Source organism: Mytilus edulis, chromosome 10, assembly GCF_963676685.1.
Source record: "Mytilus edulis chromosome 10, xbMytEdul2.2, whole genome shotgun sequence".
Classification (NCBI taxonomy): domain Eukaryota; kingdom Metazoa; phylum Mollusca; class Bivalvia; order Mytilida; family Mytilidae; genus Mytilus; species Mytilus edulis.
Window position 1 is genome coordinate 23,575,335 of NC_092353.1, and position 22,967 is coordinate 23,598,301.

The following is a 22,967-nucleotide window of genomic DNA, read 5'->3' on the forward strand; positions in this document are numbered from 1 at the left end:
GTTCTGTAAATGTTTGAATCTAAATTTCTTGAAAGAGAGTTTATGTTTTTCAGAGGGGAAGCGAAATAGTTTGTTTCCATTTAAAATGAGGAAAAAATAAAACAATGATGAAAGTTAAATAAAATTAAAAAAATATTATTATTAATTTCGAACAAGAAAATACACTTGCTCCTTCCCTCAAACTAGAGTCGGTGTCTAACACATTTATTTATTAATATATAATGTACAGATCATCTGTTTAAGCTTTGGATACAAGGTTCTTACAACACGTTATTTTATTTTCCTTCCTTGTGTATATTATATCAGCCAATGAAATTTCAGCCTTTAAATTTTTGAAGGTGTGTATCAATCTAACAAAAGCAGAGAATTGAGCGTTTTTAATCTGGTGTCTAAATGAACTTAAAACACTGCATTTATTTATTTTTTACTGAGACCTGTTGTTCTCTTACAGATAGAGAGTGATGTTTTGAATTTTTCAAAGTGAAGATTTACGACAGCGGCCTTTAATATTCTGCGTTTATCCTGGAAACATAATAGGTTTTAAAAAAAACAAATAGTGCAATGTGTCTGAATTATACTCTGTAGTAAAGGTTCCTTTTGGGCACTTTTGGCTTTTCAGATATGTGTTGTTTTATTTGCTATTATCTTGATAACTAATAATAGAGAAACCTTTTCTTGCAAGTTATAGACAAGAACATTTATAATCAAAATACTGAAGTATGAAAGCTGTTTGCGACTTCAGGGAACTTAGTTTGGATTTGCCGTTTGTGGTTTCATTAATAATTACCACACCTTCATTCAATAATTGCATCAGATGAAAAATTCTCTGCTAGAAGAAATTGTTGAAACTAATTTTTCCGGTTATAACAATTCAGATGAGCGAAACGAGGCGTAAAGATTGGTGCCTACGGTTGACGAAGAATTCGCCATAACAGTATACCGCGGCAAATTTATAACTATATAACATTGAATGCCACTTTTCCATTCCAAAAATGATAAAACGAAAGGCCCCCTTTATTTCTTCCTATCCCCCTCTTCTTTTTTTTTGGGTTACAAATGACCGGTTCCTTATATGAGCCATTACTCTATCAGAGTCGTATTTTTTCCGAATTGTTTGTGTCTATCTTGAGAATATATAAAGAGAAACTCGAACAGCTAAAATGATCAGAAAGGCATTGTTAACATAAATGACAATACTAAACTTCGTGTATTTCTAATAGAAAAAATGCTAACGTTGGGTATAACGAAATTGACAAATATAATGCCTTCCCTCGTTAAAACGATCATAGAGCATGACATAAAAGTATTATTTATTAGATTTAATAACCTAAACCGTATTGTAGACTTCGTATGTTTATTATTAAAGACCCGTCGATTTAAACAAAACTTTGCAATTCATATATATTTTTACAATTTTCCAACTATATCAGATGTTATTTTTTGCATCTTAAAACGAGGTACTAACATGCCAAGGTTTATCTCAAGTCTCAACCATTTTCCAAACGGTAGCTACAGATTTGATCCTAATAACTAGTAGTAGTAACGGTTATTCCACAGAAGCAGATCGGAATCAGTTATGACGTAGAAGTAATCATTCTAATCGTAATCATGTTCATTGACCATAACGACGATGAACGCACATAATATAATGACGTTTCGACATCATATAATGAAGTAAACCTAACCACATAATATAAGATTACAAGCACATAATATAATGACACAAACACATCATATAAAGATGATTGCGCATAATATAAGGGAAACTGCACATCATATAATGATATGTACACATCATATAAGTATATTTGCACAGCATATAAGTATATTTGCACATCATATAAGGATCTTTCAACATAATATAAGTATATTTTCACATCATATAAGAATGTTTGCACATCATATAAGAACATTTGCACATCATATAAGTATATTTGCACACCACATAAGTATGTTTGCACATCATATAATGAAGTTTGCACATCATATAATGATGTTTGCACATCATATAATGATGTTTGCACATCATATAATGATGTTTTCTCATCATATAATGATGTTTGTACATCATATAAGGATATTTGTACATCATATAAGGATATTTGCACATCATATAAAGGTGTTTGCACATCATATGATGACAAGTTCACATCATATAAAGGTAAATGCACATCAAATAAAGGTAAATGCACAACATATAATGAAAAATGGGCATAGTAAGACAGTGTTGGCGTTCCATACGATTAGTATAAATATCTTTCAAATTATGAGATTTCGGTTAAATGAAAATAACGTGCGAATCTGTTTTATGCTGCATTTATTTCTCTATACAAAATATTCGGCAATTAATATCTAACCATGCTCTCAGTCATTTAATATAAGGGCATATAAAGGACTGAAGTAAATTCAAGCAACTTTACCGATCACGCGGACACATTATAGATGTGTTACAAGAGAGTATATTCCCTTATAACTCATATACAAGCAATGCAATTATGGAAATGACAGAAGGTTTACATTATATACGTATATGACTGTCCATTATGAAAGTCATTCAAAAAATGTTTACAAGGTTATTGATAATTAATAATTAGTTTTTCTAAAGACTTCTACAGTATGTGTTAATAAAACTAGCATTTTAAATTTTTTTGATACAAGTATGAAATATATAATTTGGAAATGTAATACAATTTATAATGGATATGGGGATTATTTCAAAGAAACATCAAGCTGACCAAAGAGCAGACATCAGCCAAAGGCCACCAATGAGTCTGCATCGCGGGGAGGGTACTAAGATGGCTCTTTACTAAAACTGTGTACTAGGTCAGTTAAAAAATTATTTCGGATTCACCAGACCTTCTCGTTCAAGACCAACAGAATATTCTTTAACTTTCATAGACCGATAGGGTTTAGAATTGAAAATACTAAGCATTTGTATGTTGTATTTTTATCTGTGAAAATCTTTTTTTATGTCATTTTGGTTGTTGTTTCAGTGACATAAAATACCCCTTTCTTTGCCCATATATAATATTAAGAATAAGTATTCAATACAATATAGTGGGGAAAATGTTGAAATCATTATAACTGATAGTTGAAGACTGTCTAAATATAAATATGATTGTCGTGTCCATGCCTATGTTTGAAATAGAAATAAAATATGTCTCGCCTCCACATTACGAGAAAGGTAAATCAAGTTCTAAATTATCAACAAGATAAGATTTCACAGGGTTACACTTTACAGCCATGAAGATTTTGACCCTGATTTTAGGAATCATTATCAATACTTTAGGTAAATAAATATATACGGCTAAACTTCCTGTACTTTATAATCCTTAGTTGTTTTATTTACGTACAAATACCACACTTTTAAATAAACGGGACATTCATAATATAATCGTCAATACTAACGAAGTCCGTTGTCCTCGCTGAATTTTCATTATGCGAATGCATGCATTCAAATTGTGTCCGTAAATTGCGCAATTATTCTTCTCTCGGACTCTCCAATTTTGTAAGCTACATAGAGTTGTTCATCCATGTGCTACTTTTCCTTTTGACTTTTGAATTTCGTTCTATTCAGCGCAATATATCTGTATAAACAAGGAGTTGTGTCAGACCTTTTATACGACGAAAATTAATACAAATGCGTTACTCATATTTGGTTTTTGCAGACTTAATGTTTTCAAACAATATATTTTAAAATAGGAATAATTTGAAAAAATGAATATCTTAAATGCTTTAATCACTTCTTTTCTTATAATTTTCCGTTTAATGCCATTAATGCCAAAGATTGACATCGGAATTATTTTGAGTAAATATTAGAAACTGCTGCGATAATATATTTTTGAGATATGTGTCCCTTATGAAAATTATATGGAACATCAATTTTGTTAACTATATATGTAATTCGTCTTATAATCAGCCATTCAATGTTAGATTTGTAAATTTGCTTTCGCAAATTTGTTGTTCTTCCCAAGCCAGGATTCGAACTCATGCTACTGAGATATCATGGCACCAAATCGCCTTTCACTATGCCCGACGCGCTAGACCACTCAGCCACATAGGCTCTAGAATAAAGCTTTCGGTGGCTGGGTGTTACCTTTCTTCGTCAGATCGTTGTAATCCAGCTTCATAGCACAGTACATGATATATAAGGCAGGAAGATGGAATATATGCAAAATAAGTGTCAAATGATAATTATTTTACGGGAAATGGTCTTTGGAAATGCATTGTATAAGAAAATTCCAGTATATCGATGGGTTCGATTCGCTAGCTGTTCTGTTGCAATATTGTTTTCATATGTATAATGTATTTCATCGAACGCGTTAAAAAACAAAACATAGTGATACAAAACTTGTTCTAGTTTTAGGAATACAAAGTGCTAGTATATGCAATGATCACAATACCTTAGCATGTCAACGTTTAGCTGCCATTAAACCAGACTTGTGCCAAGATAACTGTACTGCTCGTTTGTGCCCTAGTACATGTGACCAGTGTCGTATGTATTGCATTAATCAAATGAGAATAGAAATGGAGAATGTGTCAGAGATACACGAACCAGACCATAAAGCAGAAAACAGCCGAAGCCCACCAATGGTTCTTCAACACAACGAGAGAAAAAAAAACCTGGAGGCGGGCTACAGCTGGCCAATAAATCACAATATTTACTAGTTCAGTGAAATTGGACGTCAATCTTAACTTTATAACATATCAATGAGCTAAAGTTTAAAAAAACTAAACATACAAGACTAACAACGGCCAGAGGATGCTGACTTGGAACAGGCGAAAAAGTGCAGTAGGGTTAAAAATGTGTTTTGAGATCTCAATCCTCCTCTATACCTCTAGTCAATTGAGAATTAAAAAAACACACAGCAATATGCACAGTAAAACTCTGTTTAAAAGAATAAATAACAAAAGAAACTGATAAAAATGATAATGCAACATAAATTAACAAATGACTAATATCAGTTACTGACATGCGAGTGTTTATGTTAGTGTTACCATTATTTTAAGTCAGTTCAACAGTGTACATACTGAAGTCGTCATTATGGAGAGTCAATATATCATCCAAATATCTAAAAGTGTTAATAAATGTTTGTATCAGATGTTGTTTCGATGGGTCTTTGCTAATTCATTCATAAATTATAACTCATAAATATGTGCAGCACTTCTTCCTGTTGCCATGTCTACCAAGTCAGGAATATGACAGTTGTTGTCCATTCGTTTTTGATGTGTTTTGTCATTTGATTATCCAAATTACCAATTGCTCAACATGGAAGTGGGGTAGCAGGAGACGTTATTAAATAAAGCAAAAAACTATTTGTGTATCTGTTTTTTGTACAATACAAGATTGATTTCAGGATAAAAAAAAACACTAACTCTTTTAGGATTTATACAGTTAGCTTGATAATCTTGGTTGAAGTTGAAGATATGTAGATCTTGATATTCTAATAGATTTTCTCTATCTACATTATGGGTTTTAAAACATAAAAAAGCTTACCTTACTTTTGTTATATTTTTGTATTTTTCCAAGTCAGAACAGAAAAACATAAACTTTTATCAAGATACCCTAAATATATATATATTTTAAATTGGACCTCATATTTCTATGGATAATGGAAAAGTAAACGACTGACGACTAAATATTGCAGAAGAACGTGATTTGTTGCAATAGTTAACCTTTTGCAGTAAGGTACCTATACTAAAACTTAAGATCGACATCAAACCAAGTAAACAAAATTGTGAACTGCAAGATAAATTCTAACAATAACCGAATCTTTATCTTCATTCTATAATGTTTATCCTGTCATGAATGCGATGTTACCAAAAATCATATACTACCATAATACTTGCAATGTTTCAAAATAAAAATACCAACTAGCTACACTTTTAAGCCTCTTCTCGTTTAACGTAGCGGCACTACATTGTATAACTATTCCATATTCATTATCTTACATTTATCGAACCAAACAATGAAATACAGAATATATTTGAACCGAGTTTCCTTCTAGTATTGTATATGTTAGTTTTATTACAGTTTTTGAGTAATAATATTTGTGGAAGATACAATAAAATAGGGTTGTAGTTTATTGATATAGTTTTCTCCGTATTGCAGCACTGACATGTTACTCTTGTGACAGTGTGGATCACCCAGCTAACTGTACACACACTGTTAAATGCAGTAATTTGTCAATGGTATAATGTTAATTTATCTTTAAACTTTTTTTTTAATTTATTTTCAAGACATAGATATACATACTGTTTTCATATTAAAAAAGACTAGTTAATCGTACATTCCAGTGAGAAAACAATTCGACAACAAAATAAAACCGCGGATCAGACAAGAAATTTTTACATAAAAATACGATTTGCCAATACAATTATCCACCTAATACCAAGAGATGAGGATGTAAGCATCAACAGTTTGTCGTAATCCTTCAACAATGAGCAAACCCTATAGTGTATAGTAACATAAAGGATTATTTAGCACATTTATATTAAACAGTAATACATGTATATATAATTCATAACCAAAAATATTCCCTCTCTATCTCTTCCCAAACACAAAAAATTCAGTTCTTTTCATTTCTATTTTACAGATGTGTATAGCAACGCAAACAGTCACACCATTATATGAAAAGGTGTATCAGTTGGGTTGTGTAGATAAGGAGGCAGGTACCATCTACTTTAATTGTTACGGCATTATCAAAACTTTCAAATGAAAATAAAATTTATAAGTTTACCTGGTTCGTCATGATCAGGAACTCTCCAACACAAAACAATGATAACCAAAGATGTATAACTACTTGAACACGCGAGATCAATTGTGTTTATTTCTTATTTGATATATCTATCTATTCATTCATTTGTTTATTCAATAAAAAAGAAAATTTAAATCAAATAGTCAATATACATTGTTCGAAATTCCAGATTTGCAGTTCATTGTTTGGTTTGATATCTGATCATCCTTCCATGCCAAACGTAAGGCGAACCGTTGATTTGTTGGGTGGATGCTGTAGTTCCGATTTGTGCAATAAATACAAAGAGCCAGACAATGTTTCAATGCCTACAGTTCTAACTGGTTTGTATATTTTCTGTCACGCTAATGAATAAGGTGAATTATCCATTATATTCTTAGACATATTTGAACTCAATGTTTTCAAAGATACATTTACAATTACGACCACTGTTGTAATGGTAAAAAAAACCAATGAAAATTGTCTATTCTAAATGTATAGATCTTATCAATATTAAAAGGACAAAAGACAAAAGTTAAAGATTCTGTGTCTGTGTTACCATTTTGAAAAGAAAAGAGACTAGATGTCTTTGTATTAATACAGAAAACATTATAATTGTGTGATATACGTAAATCAAACATATATTGTGAATAAATGTGAAATTGGAAATTAAATCTAGTTTTCTTATTTGTATATACATTTGCGACTCTCTTTTTCATATGCATGTAGTACGGTTACGCAGGTATTTAAAATTTACTCCAGATTGTCAGCAAAAAATAAATGCTTTTACCTTTAACTAAAACACTCCATGCTTTAGAATGATTATTTTAAGTTTTTTTTTAAATCATATGTATCATTCACACCAATCATGGCAATACCATGAATAATATAATTGGTACAACGTGTGAAGCAGAATCTACTACCCGAACGGAGCATCCGAAATCACTCTCAGTTATTTTGGTTTTCTATGTGTTGCACGTTCTAATATTATTCTACGTAGTATTGTCTGAACTTGTTTGTCATTGTCGTTTCTTTCTTTCTTTCCTTTTGCCTTGTATGTTTAAATTATCCATCAGTGTCTACCCCTGTTTTTAAACGGATAAGTATAAATTTCTCCTATACACTTTTCGAATATTAAAATAGGCTAGTTCCGTGGGAATACAAAGTGAAAGGCATATATAATATTTTTTTCAGCATTCATTGATAAGGTAAATCAAGCTCTTTTAACAAGGCAACAAATGAACAACAATTAAAACCATAAAATCAAAGCCATAACATAGTATTGAAGGATTAGTTTCAACAATAAGTTAAAGTTTGATCGAAGGTCAACTTTATATGTGATTAAGAATAATACAGACAGGCTTGTCCTTTTACCTCAACTATTTCGTTCTCTTTATCAGTTCAACCAACGTCCAAAGATAAAGGTGTCAGCCAAGGATGTCACGAACTAGACACAGAAGCATGTAGATTTTTGTCACAGAACAAGGGATGTGATAAACAATGTGTTTCTTCGCTTTGTCCACAAACCTGCGGACAATGCTGTAAGTATGTAATGATAAAAAATTTAAGAAAAATGCAATAATGAGTTCAGAAAAGCATGTAGAACATTCTTTTGACTAATGCAATTCTTTTTGCACAATATTACGCATATGAATATATTAAATTGTTCGTGAATAAATAGAAAAACAGCAAACCTAACTTCGGTATATATCTTGATGAGGTATATAAAGCTGTGACAACATGAAATGTAAACAATCAAATCGCGCAAAATGCAATTAAAGTGAGACAAGGTAGGTAATAAATATAATCAACTCTACAACATAAACATTTTGATAAAACTGTAGGATTGGCATTGTGAACTAGTAGTTAATATGTCTTTTGATTGAGTTAAGCCATTTAAATTGATATTTTATAGTGTGACTTTCTATGTTTGGATGTTAAACTATTATTTCAAATAGGAGTGGGAAAAAAACGTTTAAACCCTCTGGAATTGTTTGCACCTGTCCTAAGTCATGAATCTGATGTTCAGTAGTTTTCGTTTCTTGATGTGGTTCATAAGTGTTTTCTCATTTTTCGTTTTTTATATGGATTAGACCGTTGTCCCATTAGAATGTTTTACACTGGTCATTTTGGGGCCTTTTATAGCTTGCTGTTCGTTGTGAGCCAAGGCTCCGTGTTGCAAACCGTACTTTGACCTAAAATGATTTACTTTTATAAATTGTGACTTGGATTGAGAGTTGTCTCATTGGCACTCATACCACATTTTCTTATATCTAGTAATAATATGCGGCTATTTTTATTTCCTTTGCATTATTTTGTAGCTTTCACATGTTATGATTGTTCTCTTGTGAACCAACCACATAACTGTTCCAGTAAGGTTCAGTGTAATAAACATACGGTAATTTATTTATTATCAGAAATAAAACTGCAACAAAAATTTCAACAAAAAAGCAAAATACCTCAATATTTGCTACTTTCTCTTTCTTTAAATAAATATATCTAAATGCAAAAAGAATATATCTCTAATTTTATAACGACTGTATAATGCTTTTATTATGAATAAGATGAATTAAGATGAAAATGGAAAAAGATATTGAAAAAAAAACAATGACATTTAATATGAAAAAAAAGATTCCTTTTGTCAGCCAGTTTATATCGAAATATTAGAAAACATCAGAATGTATTGATAGTATTTCGTCAATTTTCGAGATAAATTTAAAATGGCCGCTGCAAATCTTTAAAGCTAAAAAACAGTTTGCCGATATGAATGCAACAACTTATAGCAAAACACACCAGTTATAATTGCTACAGAACTAATAAAAAGGAGTTAGTTTATATATGACAGTAACATTAATCGAATTTGAAATATGTTATTTCTAAACTTCCAGGAGGTTTGTGTAGCAGCAGAAACTCATGTGTCCGGTTTTCAGAGTGGATACAAATTAGGATGTATTGAAAAGCAGGTGCATATGTACATATTCCAATGTTTTAGTGATTACTGTCTAAATTTAAGAGGCAGATTTAAAACAGATGCTTCTCAGAAAAAAAGCTGCCTTAATCCTTTTATGGTTTTGCTTTGTAGATGACGTCCTCTTCGTAATTAACATAGGTTTTTGTGACTATGTTGAACGCATCTATTTAGTCGAACTGGAAATAACTGATACCATAGATATAGTCAAACCTGCCCTATAGTTACAATTAATACTAGAAATTGACAATGGGTGTTGGTTGAGAACAAGTATTAACGACAAACTTGAGGTTTCCATCTCTTTGTATCACCATTCAATCAATGCCTTACTTTGGAGTGTATATATTGAAACGGTATTCCAAGCTTAATAGGAAGCTATTGAAATTAGAATTTTGAGTGGTAGAGTTGAAGTCATCCCTTCAAGATAACATTTAATATCTAATTTCAATTTCATGTATTTATTCATGAGTATAAAAATGTTTTCATTTAATCTCATGATAAGTTTTAAAAAAAAATATGCTTGAACTTTCTTATTTTGAAAACATTAATTGTGTTACATATTGGACTTTAAAAATAAGGTTTGCGAATGTTTCAAGTTACATCACAAGGCAATAATCTATTAATTTGCACTTTTAACAAAAATGAAATAATTCAATTGTCATTTTAAAATGAAATTTATAACTTTCCTTTTCCTCACAGACATGTAGCAATCTGTTATCCAGAGATATAGATGGGACATGTTGTAACACTAGTTTCTGTAATGCATTTTATCTTCCAAAGCAGACCATTACACATGTAAAAAATCTCGGACTTCCTTTAGGTAATAACTATTATCGTTATTTTACGATTTTTTTCTTTTGATCTAACTGACTGATAATTTCCATTTTCATGACAGCAGACTGAAATGCAAAGTTATCGCTAGAAACTCAGAGCGCATGTCATCATTTAATTGTTTACCACTGTTTCGTGATATCAAGAAGAAAAGACATTAATTTAGATTTTGCCATGCGGTCGATGACAACTAACAAGGGTTTATACCCTTTATTTACTCATTAAATTGAGACAAGATATGGGTAATACATACTAGAAAAAACTGTCAGCAAGACTTGCTGCATGCTGACAAAAGATGTGACTAGAGCTATGAATGAAAGACAACAATACTATAGGATATCCTACTATATTTAAAACAGATTGTCAACCTAACATATTAAAGGCTGGTGACTGTCCTATTGGTTTTGCAAAAAGTGCAGACACTTGCTATTTTGTTGGTCGATGGAAGAAAACAAGAACAGCTGCAAAGGTAAGTTGTGAATATTCATAATGCGTTTCATTACCATCTGATGAGAGCATTTGAAATAAAAGACGAAGCGTTAAATAGCTTATGAAGATTATCTTCCTGCGATACTTTTGTTTGATATTATATTTTTGATTAACACTGGTTGGTATCTACGATGAGTTTATTTACAACCACTAGGTCGATACCCACTACTGGTGGATTTTTATTCCTCAGGGGTATTACCAGTCCAGTAGTCAGCACTTCTGTGTTGACATGCATCAATATGTTATCATTGATATGGTCATAATTATAAATTAACTATTAACAAAACTTTGAATTTTCGAAATTCTTAAGCTTTTCTACCACAAGAAGAGATAACCTTGGATATATTTGGCAAACCATTTACTAAAAACTCAATCCAGACCTCTACGATGAGTGTATTTATCGATATCAACGAATCATTGTTTTGTAGCACTCTCAACTAAAGTAAATCACAATTGATTATTCAAATTATAGTTTATATAATTAATGAGGTATCTTGTTGTTTATCTGATAATAAATTTGATATGAATCTTATTTGGAGATATAGAATAATTTCAACCAATTACAGGTTTATCTGGGTTGGACATACTTGAGTTATTTGCTTGTATGCGTTCGAATTGTACTTTTCGTTGTAAGAAAATCAATTGATAGCCGGTTCTTTGTAAGTTTATAAAACCGACTCCTTCACATTTCAGTTGGCCACAGGCTTACAATCCACTTGACACACGAACTAAGAGATCATTACTTTAAGTTTAAATTCAACTATACTTCCGTAATGCTTGTCCATATTCTCACAACGAGGTATTAGACTGGTTTGCAGGCAGCTTACATAAGAAAATGCCTTTACGATGTTAGGAATATGACAGTTGGTATCCATCGTTTAATGTGGTATAGCTTTTGATTTTGCAATTTGATAAGGGACTTTTCTTTTCGAATTTTCCTCGGAGTTCAGTTTTCTGATTTTATTTTTTTATATGATGGGAAACGGCTTATGAATATATTTTCTTGGGGGGGGGGACAAGGAAGTAACAATAACTGACGGCGATAAAAAGCTTCGTTTAGATTTGTGAAGACTCAATAATAATTGTTGTTATTGATAGAGATAGAGCACCTAATTTCATTCTCATTTTTGTTAGTTGATATTACTATATCAGTAGTTTTTTTGTGTGGACTTGTTCTTCTACTAATATTTTGTAGTGCCTCATTGGTATCTTTTTTATTTTTGTCTCGACCAATTAAAGGAGTAGGTTCAGTAAGACCCCTTTTTTGCCCCAAAATATAGCAGTTTAACAAAGTTGTGATAATGTAATCGTTAAGCTATTTATTGGAAAGTAGAATGATTCTGCTACATAAATATGGGCTGTTTTTGACAATACAATGCACATATATCGGGTACTAGCATCATAAAGTCATGCTAAATTACTGAAATCTTCACAATTTCAGCATTTTAGTTAAATTTTAGATGGTTTCTGTCTAAAATGAAAGTGGCCGCATTCGTGTTCATTCATAATATTGAAACGTAAGTTGTATTTGATGATAATACATTATATATATAAAGGTTGAGGATGAACACGGATGCGGCCACTTTCATTTTTGACAAAAACCATCTGAAAAGTGACGATTTTTGGCAAATTTGATAGATTTTTCATATTCAAGCTTGAATCGGAGCGTTTTTAATGACTAAATCAGTTAAAATCTTTCACAAAAACTAATTGAATCAATTGAAATAGACACTTAAGTGTTTTAAAAGTGTCTAAAATATTTCGTCAGATGAACTTGAAAATTGAGGCCAAAATCGGCCCTTACTGGACCTACTCCTTTCTCCTTTCATCCTGATTCACTTAGATGAATAGGAAAATAGTACAGGCCAACGGGTTGGATAAAATAGAATCTTCTTTTCAAGCAAACAGTTTCGTTTATGCTGGTCTCTTTCTTCTCAATTAACTCATCATAGATACCAGGGTTAAAATTTTATGTTAACGCCTTTCGTGCGTTTCGTCTACAGAAAACTCATCAGTGACGCTCCAATAAAAAAAATGTTTAAAAGGCCAAATAAAGTACGATGTTGAAGAGCGTTGAGAACCAAACATTCCTTAAAGTTTTGCCAAATTGGTTTAATCATAAAACAACATCTTTCCTGCGTTGATTCAGAACTAAACATCATGTATGCTTCTCCATTCTTTTATAACTTTGTATATGTTGCGTTGATATAATTTGATAACGTTTTGGATCGTGCATATACCTGTTGTTTTCTTTTCCATAATTGATAATATCATATAGTGTAACCCTTAGTACCAGTATTTGTGTACAGAATAGCCAGAATTAATGTTTCATATCGACCTAGTTTATTCTTAAGTGTTTATTTCACGTCTAAATGAATTAAATATCTAGTATATGTTTGTTTTTTTATTTTATTAGCATGAATGTGAAAGTATGTGCAGTAGATTAGCAATCTTAAGTAGCGAGAAAGAAAATCATGATGTGTCCTCCTTTCTCGCTAATGTACAACACACATTTGGATATAAGGAAGGTATGTGTATGTTATGATAATGGTATGACCGGTTCTCAACATTAAATTTTTTTTTAAATGCTTCATTCAAAATTTGTTGTCAAGTTGCGTGTGTTTGGACTGTATTTCTGTGTACCAAGTCAGAATTATGGCAGCTGTTATCAAATAGTTCGCTTCTATGTATGTTGTCGGTTTTTTTTTTGTTGCATTTCATTCAGTGATCCTGTTGATCCTTTGTTTTTCCTCTTATAGTTGATGTTTTTCCTCGGTTTTAGTTGTAACCAACATTTATATTCTCTCGGTGTATGATTTTTGAACAACGGTATACTAATGTTGCCTTTATTTATTACAAGCTAGGCATTCTATGAAAACACTTTTATGATCTATCATTTGATATTATTTAATTGCATACAAGTTTGTCAAATCAAAACATGCGTGTTAAATTCATGTGGAAACTACTTTTGTTCTCAAGCGAAAATATTTAAAAGCTATCCATTATTATTTACAATATATGGAAAGAGTGTTGCAATATTGATTGATTGATTGATTGATGAATGGTCGCTTAACGTTCAGTGGCAAATATTTCATGCATATTCAAAAAATAATAAGGACATGTGGTATGATTGCCAATGAGACAACTTTATATCCACAAGAGTCCAAATGGCGAGATGCAATCAATTATAGGTAACAATACGACCTTTGATAGTGCGAGAAAAAACCCATAGTCAGCTATAAATGACTCTATGTGACACTTGTGAAACAGTTCGAACGAGAACGCTGACGGCTTAATTTGTTTTTAAGGAACATAATTTTAGAAACAATGTACCATACATGATGTAGCGACAACAACAAAAAATAGGTGCGTCTGGAGTACAAAAATGAACACGACTTCTTTATAAAGTACAAATAAGTTCTTTGTCATCAATTTGTTTAAGTCGGGATAACAAATAAAATTGAGAATGGAAATGGGGAATGTGTCAAAGAGACAACAACCCGCCCAAATAAAAAACAACAGCAGAGGGTCACCAACAGGTCTTCAATGTAGCGAGAAATTCCCGCACCCGGAGGCGTCCTTCAGCAGGCCCCTAAACAAATATATACTAGTCCAGTGATAATGAACGCCATACTAATTTCCAAATTGTACACAAAAAACTAAAATTAAAATAATACAAGACTAACATAGGCCAGAGGCTCCCGACTTGGGACAGGCGCAAAAATGCGGCGGGGTTAAACATGTTTGTGAGATCTCTAAAGCTATATTGAATGTAGAACTAGTAAAGTAATTTACACATTTTATAGAGGTTATTGCTGTGTTATAAACTTAATCACTGACTCCAATCCTTTACTTAAAAGCCTTAGTTTAATCCTTGTAGTTCGCAACTCAAACCTATGTGCTTTTATTTCAATTTAAACGTTCTTCGAACCCCAGTTACCTATTTATGTGTACTGTACTTGATCGACAACATGATCTACCGAAGTGTATTCCAAAGATAAAAAAAATAATAGCTTCCCAATTACATTCAAGAATAACGATCCAATTTAGGTCCGCGCAATGAAGCTGGTGTCAGTTGTATATAAATATTTATTTAAATGATCAAAAGAGTAAACAGCGAGTAGAAACCTTAATAAATAATAAACAATTGTTCTAATTAGGCCATCAATGCTAATTACCATGTTTAACCCACCATTTTCTTCCGAATATACCAATATACCAGTAGTCGTTAATTGTATTTATGGACTTCCCCTTTATGAGTTCGATGTTTAATTCATACTTTAATGCATCTAAAAGAAGTAAAAACACTTATTCGTGGTCATCAGCAGCTAACAAAATATTTTCAAAGACATTTGCAACAAGTACGATATGTAGAATAGCATTTTGGATCATTGTTTCATGTATAGATATAGGAAGATGTGGTGTGAGTGCCAATGAGACAGCCCTCCATCTAAATAACAATTTAAAAAAGTAGACCATTATAGGTCAATGTACGGCCTTCAACACGGAGCCTTGGCTCACACCGAACAACAAGCTATGAAGGGCTCCAAAATTACTAGTGTAAAACCATTCAAACGGGAAAACCAACGGTCTAATCGATATAAAAAAACAACTTATAACTGTTTCAATTTCTTTATTTTCCTTCGTGTGATTTATTGTAGAGCCTTTCTATTGGATAGACGCATATCGTTTTCGGAGTAGGTTTAATAAACCATGGAGATGGAACAGCACAGGTCTAATTATCAATTCCCACGCTTACACTCATTGGAATCCTAATTCACATCCTTACATAGCGTCAGACGGTGAACATTGCGCTAACATAGGACAACGCAATGTTTATGGTCATCTTCATGGTAATGGTAATTACTACTGGGATCATCGCAGCTGCGCAGAGCACTACCCAGCTTTGTGCGAATATCCATTAGGCAGTCAACCATGAAATGTTTGTTGATTTTATAGTTGTTTTAAAATAAATGCTGTGACCAATTATAAGTCCTTTTTATAATAAACAATTTACATAATTTCTGCTCAAATTGAATATTAATATCTTTGATAGTTGTCTATAATTGGTCAATATAAAAAGAAAGAAAAACATTAACACATCATACTCATATTTATTAATTCGTCTTCAATTCTAGATGAAAGTATTATTGTGTTAAACAATGCCTGTTGTGTATGTGTATGATTGCATTTTTGTTAAAAACAGGGATATTGTATGGCGGCTTTCAGCTATGAGAAAACCCCACATCTCATAGTAAAATATTACAGGCTCCGAGACAAAAAAACATAAAAATATTTAAAGGAAAAAGATCACGGTTTCAGTCAACTTGATACCATTACAGTGCTTATCCAGAAACCTTTGTGGTATCACAATAGCAAAGGCTAAAACTGTCTACCAAATATCAGTAAGATTTCTTCTCCAACTAACTGATCAACTGGTAAAAATATTTTAGAAGATTGCTTAAGTGAAAGGTTGTTAATATGAAGTGAGTGAGTGCTGTGAAATTAAAATTAATACTTACCATCCAGTTCCAGTTAGATGATTTCTTTGTCATAAATTTCAAATCAAACTGATGACTTATCATAATACGAGTCACTGAATTAGAAGGGTTAACTGTGACATGAAAACTTCTATCATAAATAGATCTCGTAGATATTTAATTCAAAACATTGTTTTGTAGTTCTATAAATTATAGCTCTGTTTGCTAACAGCAATTTTTGCGTAATTCTAATTTGGACATTTCTCTAAAGCATTTTTTCAATCTGCTACTGTTCAAGGGAAATAATTGAAATAACCTTAAAATCAGCAAAATTTTATTCTGTCGGACTATTATCAACTTCCGTCATTTTATAAGTAATCTGTTTGTAACGTTATTTCCCTGATTATTAAACTAGTATCCTTTGTTCTTAAAAGAACACTAAAATTTATTTTTAATTATTTTGTAGAACACATTCAAAGTTCTTTAAATCATTCAAACTTCTTTGTAAATTAAGTAGGTATCACTTGCTTGAAGTCAGCTATTTTATATTGACATGAATTTTTATTGATATGGTAAAATTATCGACTAACTGTTTTGCAAAACTTTGAATTATTCAATTTAGTACTAATGAAATTCTACCACCCAAAAATATAACATGTATGAGCATTATTTTGAAAAAACTTTCGTAACTGTTTTGTTCTTAATGCTCTTAAACTATGTACTTATTAGTAATTTTGCATTTCATTTTTTTTTTATTCAAGTCGTATTGATGAATCTTTTGTAAGCGAAATCATAAGCCTGGTATTATTCATTAAATTTTTAATATACAATGACTCAATTAAAATTATTTCCCCTTATAACGCCAGCAGATCAGTAATTCTTATAGAAAAAAAAATTCCAAATCACAATTGCACATATACTTTATCTTATAAAACAAAGCTATAAAATATTGACATACAAATCAATGTTTTGAACTAATTATCTAATAGATCTATATATGATAGAAGTTTTTTGTTATATTTCTTCTAGTGGAAATAATATGTCATTCATACATTGTTGAACTGATATTACAAAGGAACTTTAGTTCCTATATAATGTATATGGTATTTAAAAATGTCACGAGCCTTAATTTATTTATATATTTTACCGATGTTTTATTTTTAGTGTATTGTTTTAACTACTAGATTGTTTTGACTGTCCTTGTTAGAATTGTTAAGAAAATCATGACATGTGTTTGTGTATAACACTGATTAAATATAATTAACATGAGAAGACGATGTCGGTGTTTGTGCTTTATTCTGGCTGTTTCATTAATTTCTGGATATTTACTTTTTGAAGGTAATTGCATATTTTGTATTAAAACAATATATAATAATATATAGAACTGCCGCGTTTAATATCTAATTCTAGCTTGATTGTATTTCGACAATTATATAAAGTTCAGCTTGAAGTGTAGTCATTTTTTAATGCAAATGATGCAGTTAAAAATTTTAACCCTTATCTAGCTTTAACTTTAAATAAAAGCGTTTAAAAATATATTTGTTAAACAGTAGTTTACATGTGTCACCTTCATCCAGGGGATAATTAACTTTCACAGATGCATGACCTAAATATGTTTTGATATGATTTATTAAGAAAATAATTAAATCAGGTTCGTTTTGGAATTTGTGCAAGGAGAACACACGAACAGTTAAAATGTTGCAAATAATGAATGTCTTAGTTGCAAAAATACCGAATGAGTTCATTTATGTAACACTAAAAAGAATAATTGGAGTGTGTCAATTCAGTTTATAAGTAATTTATTGCTAAGTAAATTATTATTTGCAATATCTGATTAACACCATACTGATTACAATGAAGTTAAAAAAAAAACAAAAACAAAAAACAACACAAAACACAAAATTAAACAGGTGCAAAAACTAGTTGACAACACAACTATGAGGTCTACAAAATTAAAATGATAATGTGAATGAACAACAAAACTAAAGTATAAATGTGTATTGGAGTGATGATCAGAAGCAAGACTACATAATGAACATACAAACTAATACACAAAAGAGTGTGTCAAGTTCTTAACTGTGCGATCAGTTGTACAACATTGTCATAAACAGAGATGCTCTTGTTCAATGTCTAAACAATCGATACAATGCGCGAACACAATTTAATGTTGCTTCACACAACATTATTGGCGAATGATATATATTCCAAACAATAGAAAGATACTTAATGATAATCCTGTCTATGCAAAAACCATGTTCGTCTACCGTCGTAATATTAAAAACACTTACTCGTTACACTAATCATTTTTGGTACATTGATATTTTTTTAAGTAATTTAAAAGAGAGACGAAAGACACCAGAGCGACATTCAAACCCCATCAGTCGAACAAAAACCAACAGACAACGCCATGACTAAAAAATTTAAATACCAAAAGCAAAAAAAAAGTAGTACACTAAGAACAACATAGAAAACTGAAAAAAATGTGCAACACGAACCCCACCAAAATCTGAGGAGGATCTGGAAGGGTAAGCAGATTCTGCAATAAATGCGGCAACGGTCTTGTTTATGTCAGTATAAACCCGCTATATGTCTAGCTCGGTGGGCCACACTCTGGAGAAGGGGACGGTAATATATCCGCTATCATCTGTGAAACGGTTATTCCATTACGGTCAACCAACCATTGATGACTTGCCTAAAACTTACGAAAAAAAAATAGTTTGAAAAAAACAAACACCGAGAAAATTCAAAACGGAAGGTCCCCAATCAAATGAAAACTCAAAATAACTCAAACTCATCAAACGAATAAATAACAGCTGTCATATTCCGACTTTGTACTGGCATTTTTCAATGTAGAAAATGGTGGATTGGAAATGGTTTTATTGCTAGCAAAACCTCTACCTTTTATGACAACTCCATAAAATTCCATTATATTGACAACGATGTGTGGACAAAACAAACAGACATAAAGGGTAAAAAAGTCAAAATTAGGGGTACAGCAGTCAACAATGTGTTCTAATTTTAATCACTATAAAATGGCAAATATGTCAACAAAGAAAAACAAAAAGGCTTATAATCAAAGATACAAAAACCAATGACAAGCGGACACAATTTCACTATAGCATAATAACACAAAGACGGGCTTTGTGATTACCGAACATCGTTAATTGGATATTACCAAAAACGTAATGATTTACAAAGATGAATAAAATAATACTTTAAAAAATTAAGGTGATTACAACGTCATTACCTAGACTCTATACTTCGAGACCATCGTGTATTATTTGTGAAGTTAGTACGGCAAATTTACCAACAAGGTCTTGTTATCTTCCAATGATCATTTTTAGAAAAAGGACGCGACTTTCTTTCACATACTCCTGGTTCATATATTTTCTGCTCAAACACTTATGACGTTTAAATAACAGCTGCAAACTCTTGAACACCAAATGGGTTGAGAAATATACTGGTGAAGTTTGTATATTGATACTAAGGTGGGGGACTTTGACAATTTTTATAATTAAAATCATCTCGTATCAATGATTTTAACTTCACCACTTGGGCCTCTTAGTTTAATATTTTCGTTGTGAGCAGCAACACGTCAGCAGGGAAATAACGATAGGATATACAAGACCTGGAAAATCGTATCAACTGGTTGATATATACTACGTATGCGGGCGCTGCTTGAATGGTGCTATGTAGAAATTATAAGTTCGCAATTGGGAAGCTGAATGGATCTCTTGTGTTGTAAAGTTTGTTTTCAACTGGCCCTCATTGTCAATAATTGTTATTTTTTAGGGGCGTACAGATCCAAGTCAACGATGAATAAAATACTGTTGCTTTCGTACATGCGTAGCGGGTCTACATTTACGTCAGAAATTATTCGACAAAGCGGACACTCCTTCTTTGTTTTCGAACCATTCTGGGGTATTTGTCGGAAAGAGTTTGTAAAACGAAGATCTTCTTGGAAAGCTGTTTGCAGGTACGCAATCTGATTCTTTAACAGAACAATTGATCACAATGAAAGCACATGTTTATCCAATTAAATAACTACGAATATAAATTGAAGAGACTATTCATAATGAAATATTTAATCAGCTACTCAATTCTTATTATACGCTTCTTGACATATCTTCATTTTATAAGATAGAAATACATTGTTCGACAAAGCGGACACTCCTTCTTTGTTTTCGAACCATTCTGGGGTATTTGTCGGAAAGAGTTTGTAAAACGAAGATCTTCTTGGAAAGCTGTTTGCAGGTACGCAATCTGATTCTTTAACAGAACAATTGATCACAATGAAAGCACATGTTTATCCAATTAAATAACTATGAATATAAATTGAAGAGACTATTCATAATGAAATATTTAATCAGCTACTCAATTCTTATTATACGCTTCTTGACATATCTTCATTTTATAAGATAGAAATACATTGTTTAAGATTTCGATTATTAATCTCACTCACAATAATCTACTTTAGTAATTAAAGTTACTGTTCTAATAAGTGTGCAGTTATTTAATTGATGTTCTTCTTATAGTTCCACATGCATATCTTTATGCAACTATTTGTTCGTGAGTTGCTTTTTATGATTCCACAGAAGACTTTTGTGTTAATGATAATGTTGATAGATTTCATTTTACTTTTTTATTGTTCTTATTCATGTATATTTTGTTGTTAATTTGTAGAGATGAGGAAACTGAGGTCCAAAGTATCCAGAAAATCTCATCAGTACTCCATAGCATATACAATTGTAATTTTAATCAACTTCCAGAAGAAGTGTTAACGTCGTTTTGGGTTTTTCCACAAGGTACTGGACACGCCATTCTAAATGGATGCTTCAACTTTCACATGAATACACCTAACGTCCGCGTCAATGTTTCCGATACGCGAGCTAGATGTGTAAACAAAATGGAAGTGATGTGTAAAAATTCAACAAATATTCTGATAAAAACCATTAGAATATCGTTTGACCTTTTTCATAAAGTTGTTTCGAAAATTCCGGACATCAAGATTATTCATTTAGTAAGGGACCCAAGAGCTATTCTATATTCTCGTAGAGAGCTGGGGTATCTTCATTACCAAGAAATGAAAAATGTGTCACATCAATTATGTACCAAGATGGTAAAAAATATCTACATTTGCAATCATCAAATGCGACGGAATGTATTTTCTTTGAAATTTGAATGTCTTGCTGCATATCCAATTAGTGTGACTGAATCGTTATATACTTACCTAAACTTTGAATTTACAAATGAAATAAGTAGTTGGCTAATAACTCATACTAAAGGAAAAGCCATGTTATTCGGCATGAAATACAATGTTAATGTGGCAGATTCCCTGTTAGTCTCTTTGAAATGGATGACTCAATTACCGAAACCTGTATTGAGTTTAATTGACCAAGAATGTCAAGAAGTATACAATAACCTAAGAATTACTGATTCACGTACTCTTAAGCAACGATTACAATACATTAGAAGATTTGACTTGCGCAATTTTTATAGTGCCATGTGCAAAGCATAACATATGAAAAAAAATTACGAAACTGTTTTTTTTTCAAATGAATGTCATGAGCATATTCATATTCAAATGGTAAAGGATCTTAATAACGAATCACTTGAAGAAGACAAACATAGTTTTGACTTGTCCGTGTGGTCCAATTCTATTTGGAGTGAACTGCTAGTCACTGTACAAAAGTAGAACCTTCAATAATGACCAAAACATATATAGAACTATAACAGCCAAGAGACAACAACACAATAGAGAAACCAAACTGTCTATTATTACCTGATAACATTAGTCGAAACAATTTGACAGATGGCAACTAATGAAATAAATTATCCTTATTTTTCACAAACACATCAATGTGGCGCGGTGGTATGTTTGCAAGCTCTCTGTATACATTCCACAAACATAAGGACAGGGGTATAAGAAGCAAAACGTTTAGAAAGGGCTTAACTCGTTTAATTAGTATCACGATGAAAAAATTTCAAAAAAGTCAACAAGTTAGAATTGATTTAAAAGGAGAATCAGTTGATGAAAGCTAACTTACAGCAAAATATCAAATATTTCAAGGGTCATGTGCTCAGATATACGAGAAAAATAACCTTTTATATTTCAAAGTGCTATAAAATTGTAACGGCTTAATACATACAAGTAAAGGAGACAAAAACATACAGATAAAATGATTGCTTTTTTCAAATGATCATACATGATGTGATGTATTAATATATAGTTAGATGATAGTTATATGTACATAAATTTGTATAAAGATACTAGTAGATGATATTTATAAAATAGATGTTAATTTTTTTTAATGGGAATATTTTTCTCATTTGCTTTTCCCCCAAAAAAATGAGACTGTAAAATTCGGGACCCCCTTAGTTGCACCTAGGCAACTTATGGTCTATGTAACATGCATTTATTAATAATATATATTTAAAATAAAACATAAAACAAACAAAAAAAGA

General features: G+C 31.5%; 1 protein-coding gene across 1 annotated transcript; it reads left to right on the plus strand.

Moving 5' to 3' along the window:
* Positions 1-3,226: 3,226 nt before the first annotated feature.
* Positions 3,227-16,001, plus strand: LOC139492384 (uncharacterized). The gene is made up of 12 exons (XM_071280591.1): positions 3,227-3,289; positions 4,361-4,495; positions 6,113-6,192; positions 6,597-6,668; positions 6,928-7,078; positions 8,135-8,275; positions 9,056-9,132; positions 9,623-9,697; positions 10,402-10,522; positions 10,893-11,002; positions 13,439-13,550; positions 15,684-16,001. Exons 1-12 carry the CDS (start codon positions 3,244-3,246, stop codon positions 15,959-15,961), a joined length of 1,398 nt encoding a protein of 465 aa, XP_071136692.1. The 5' UTR covers positions 3,227-3,243; the 3' UTR covers positions 15,962-16,001.
* Positions 16,002-22,967: the final 6,966 nt, after the last annotated feature.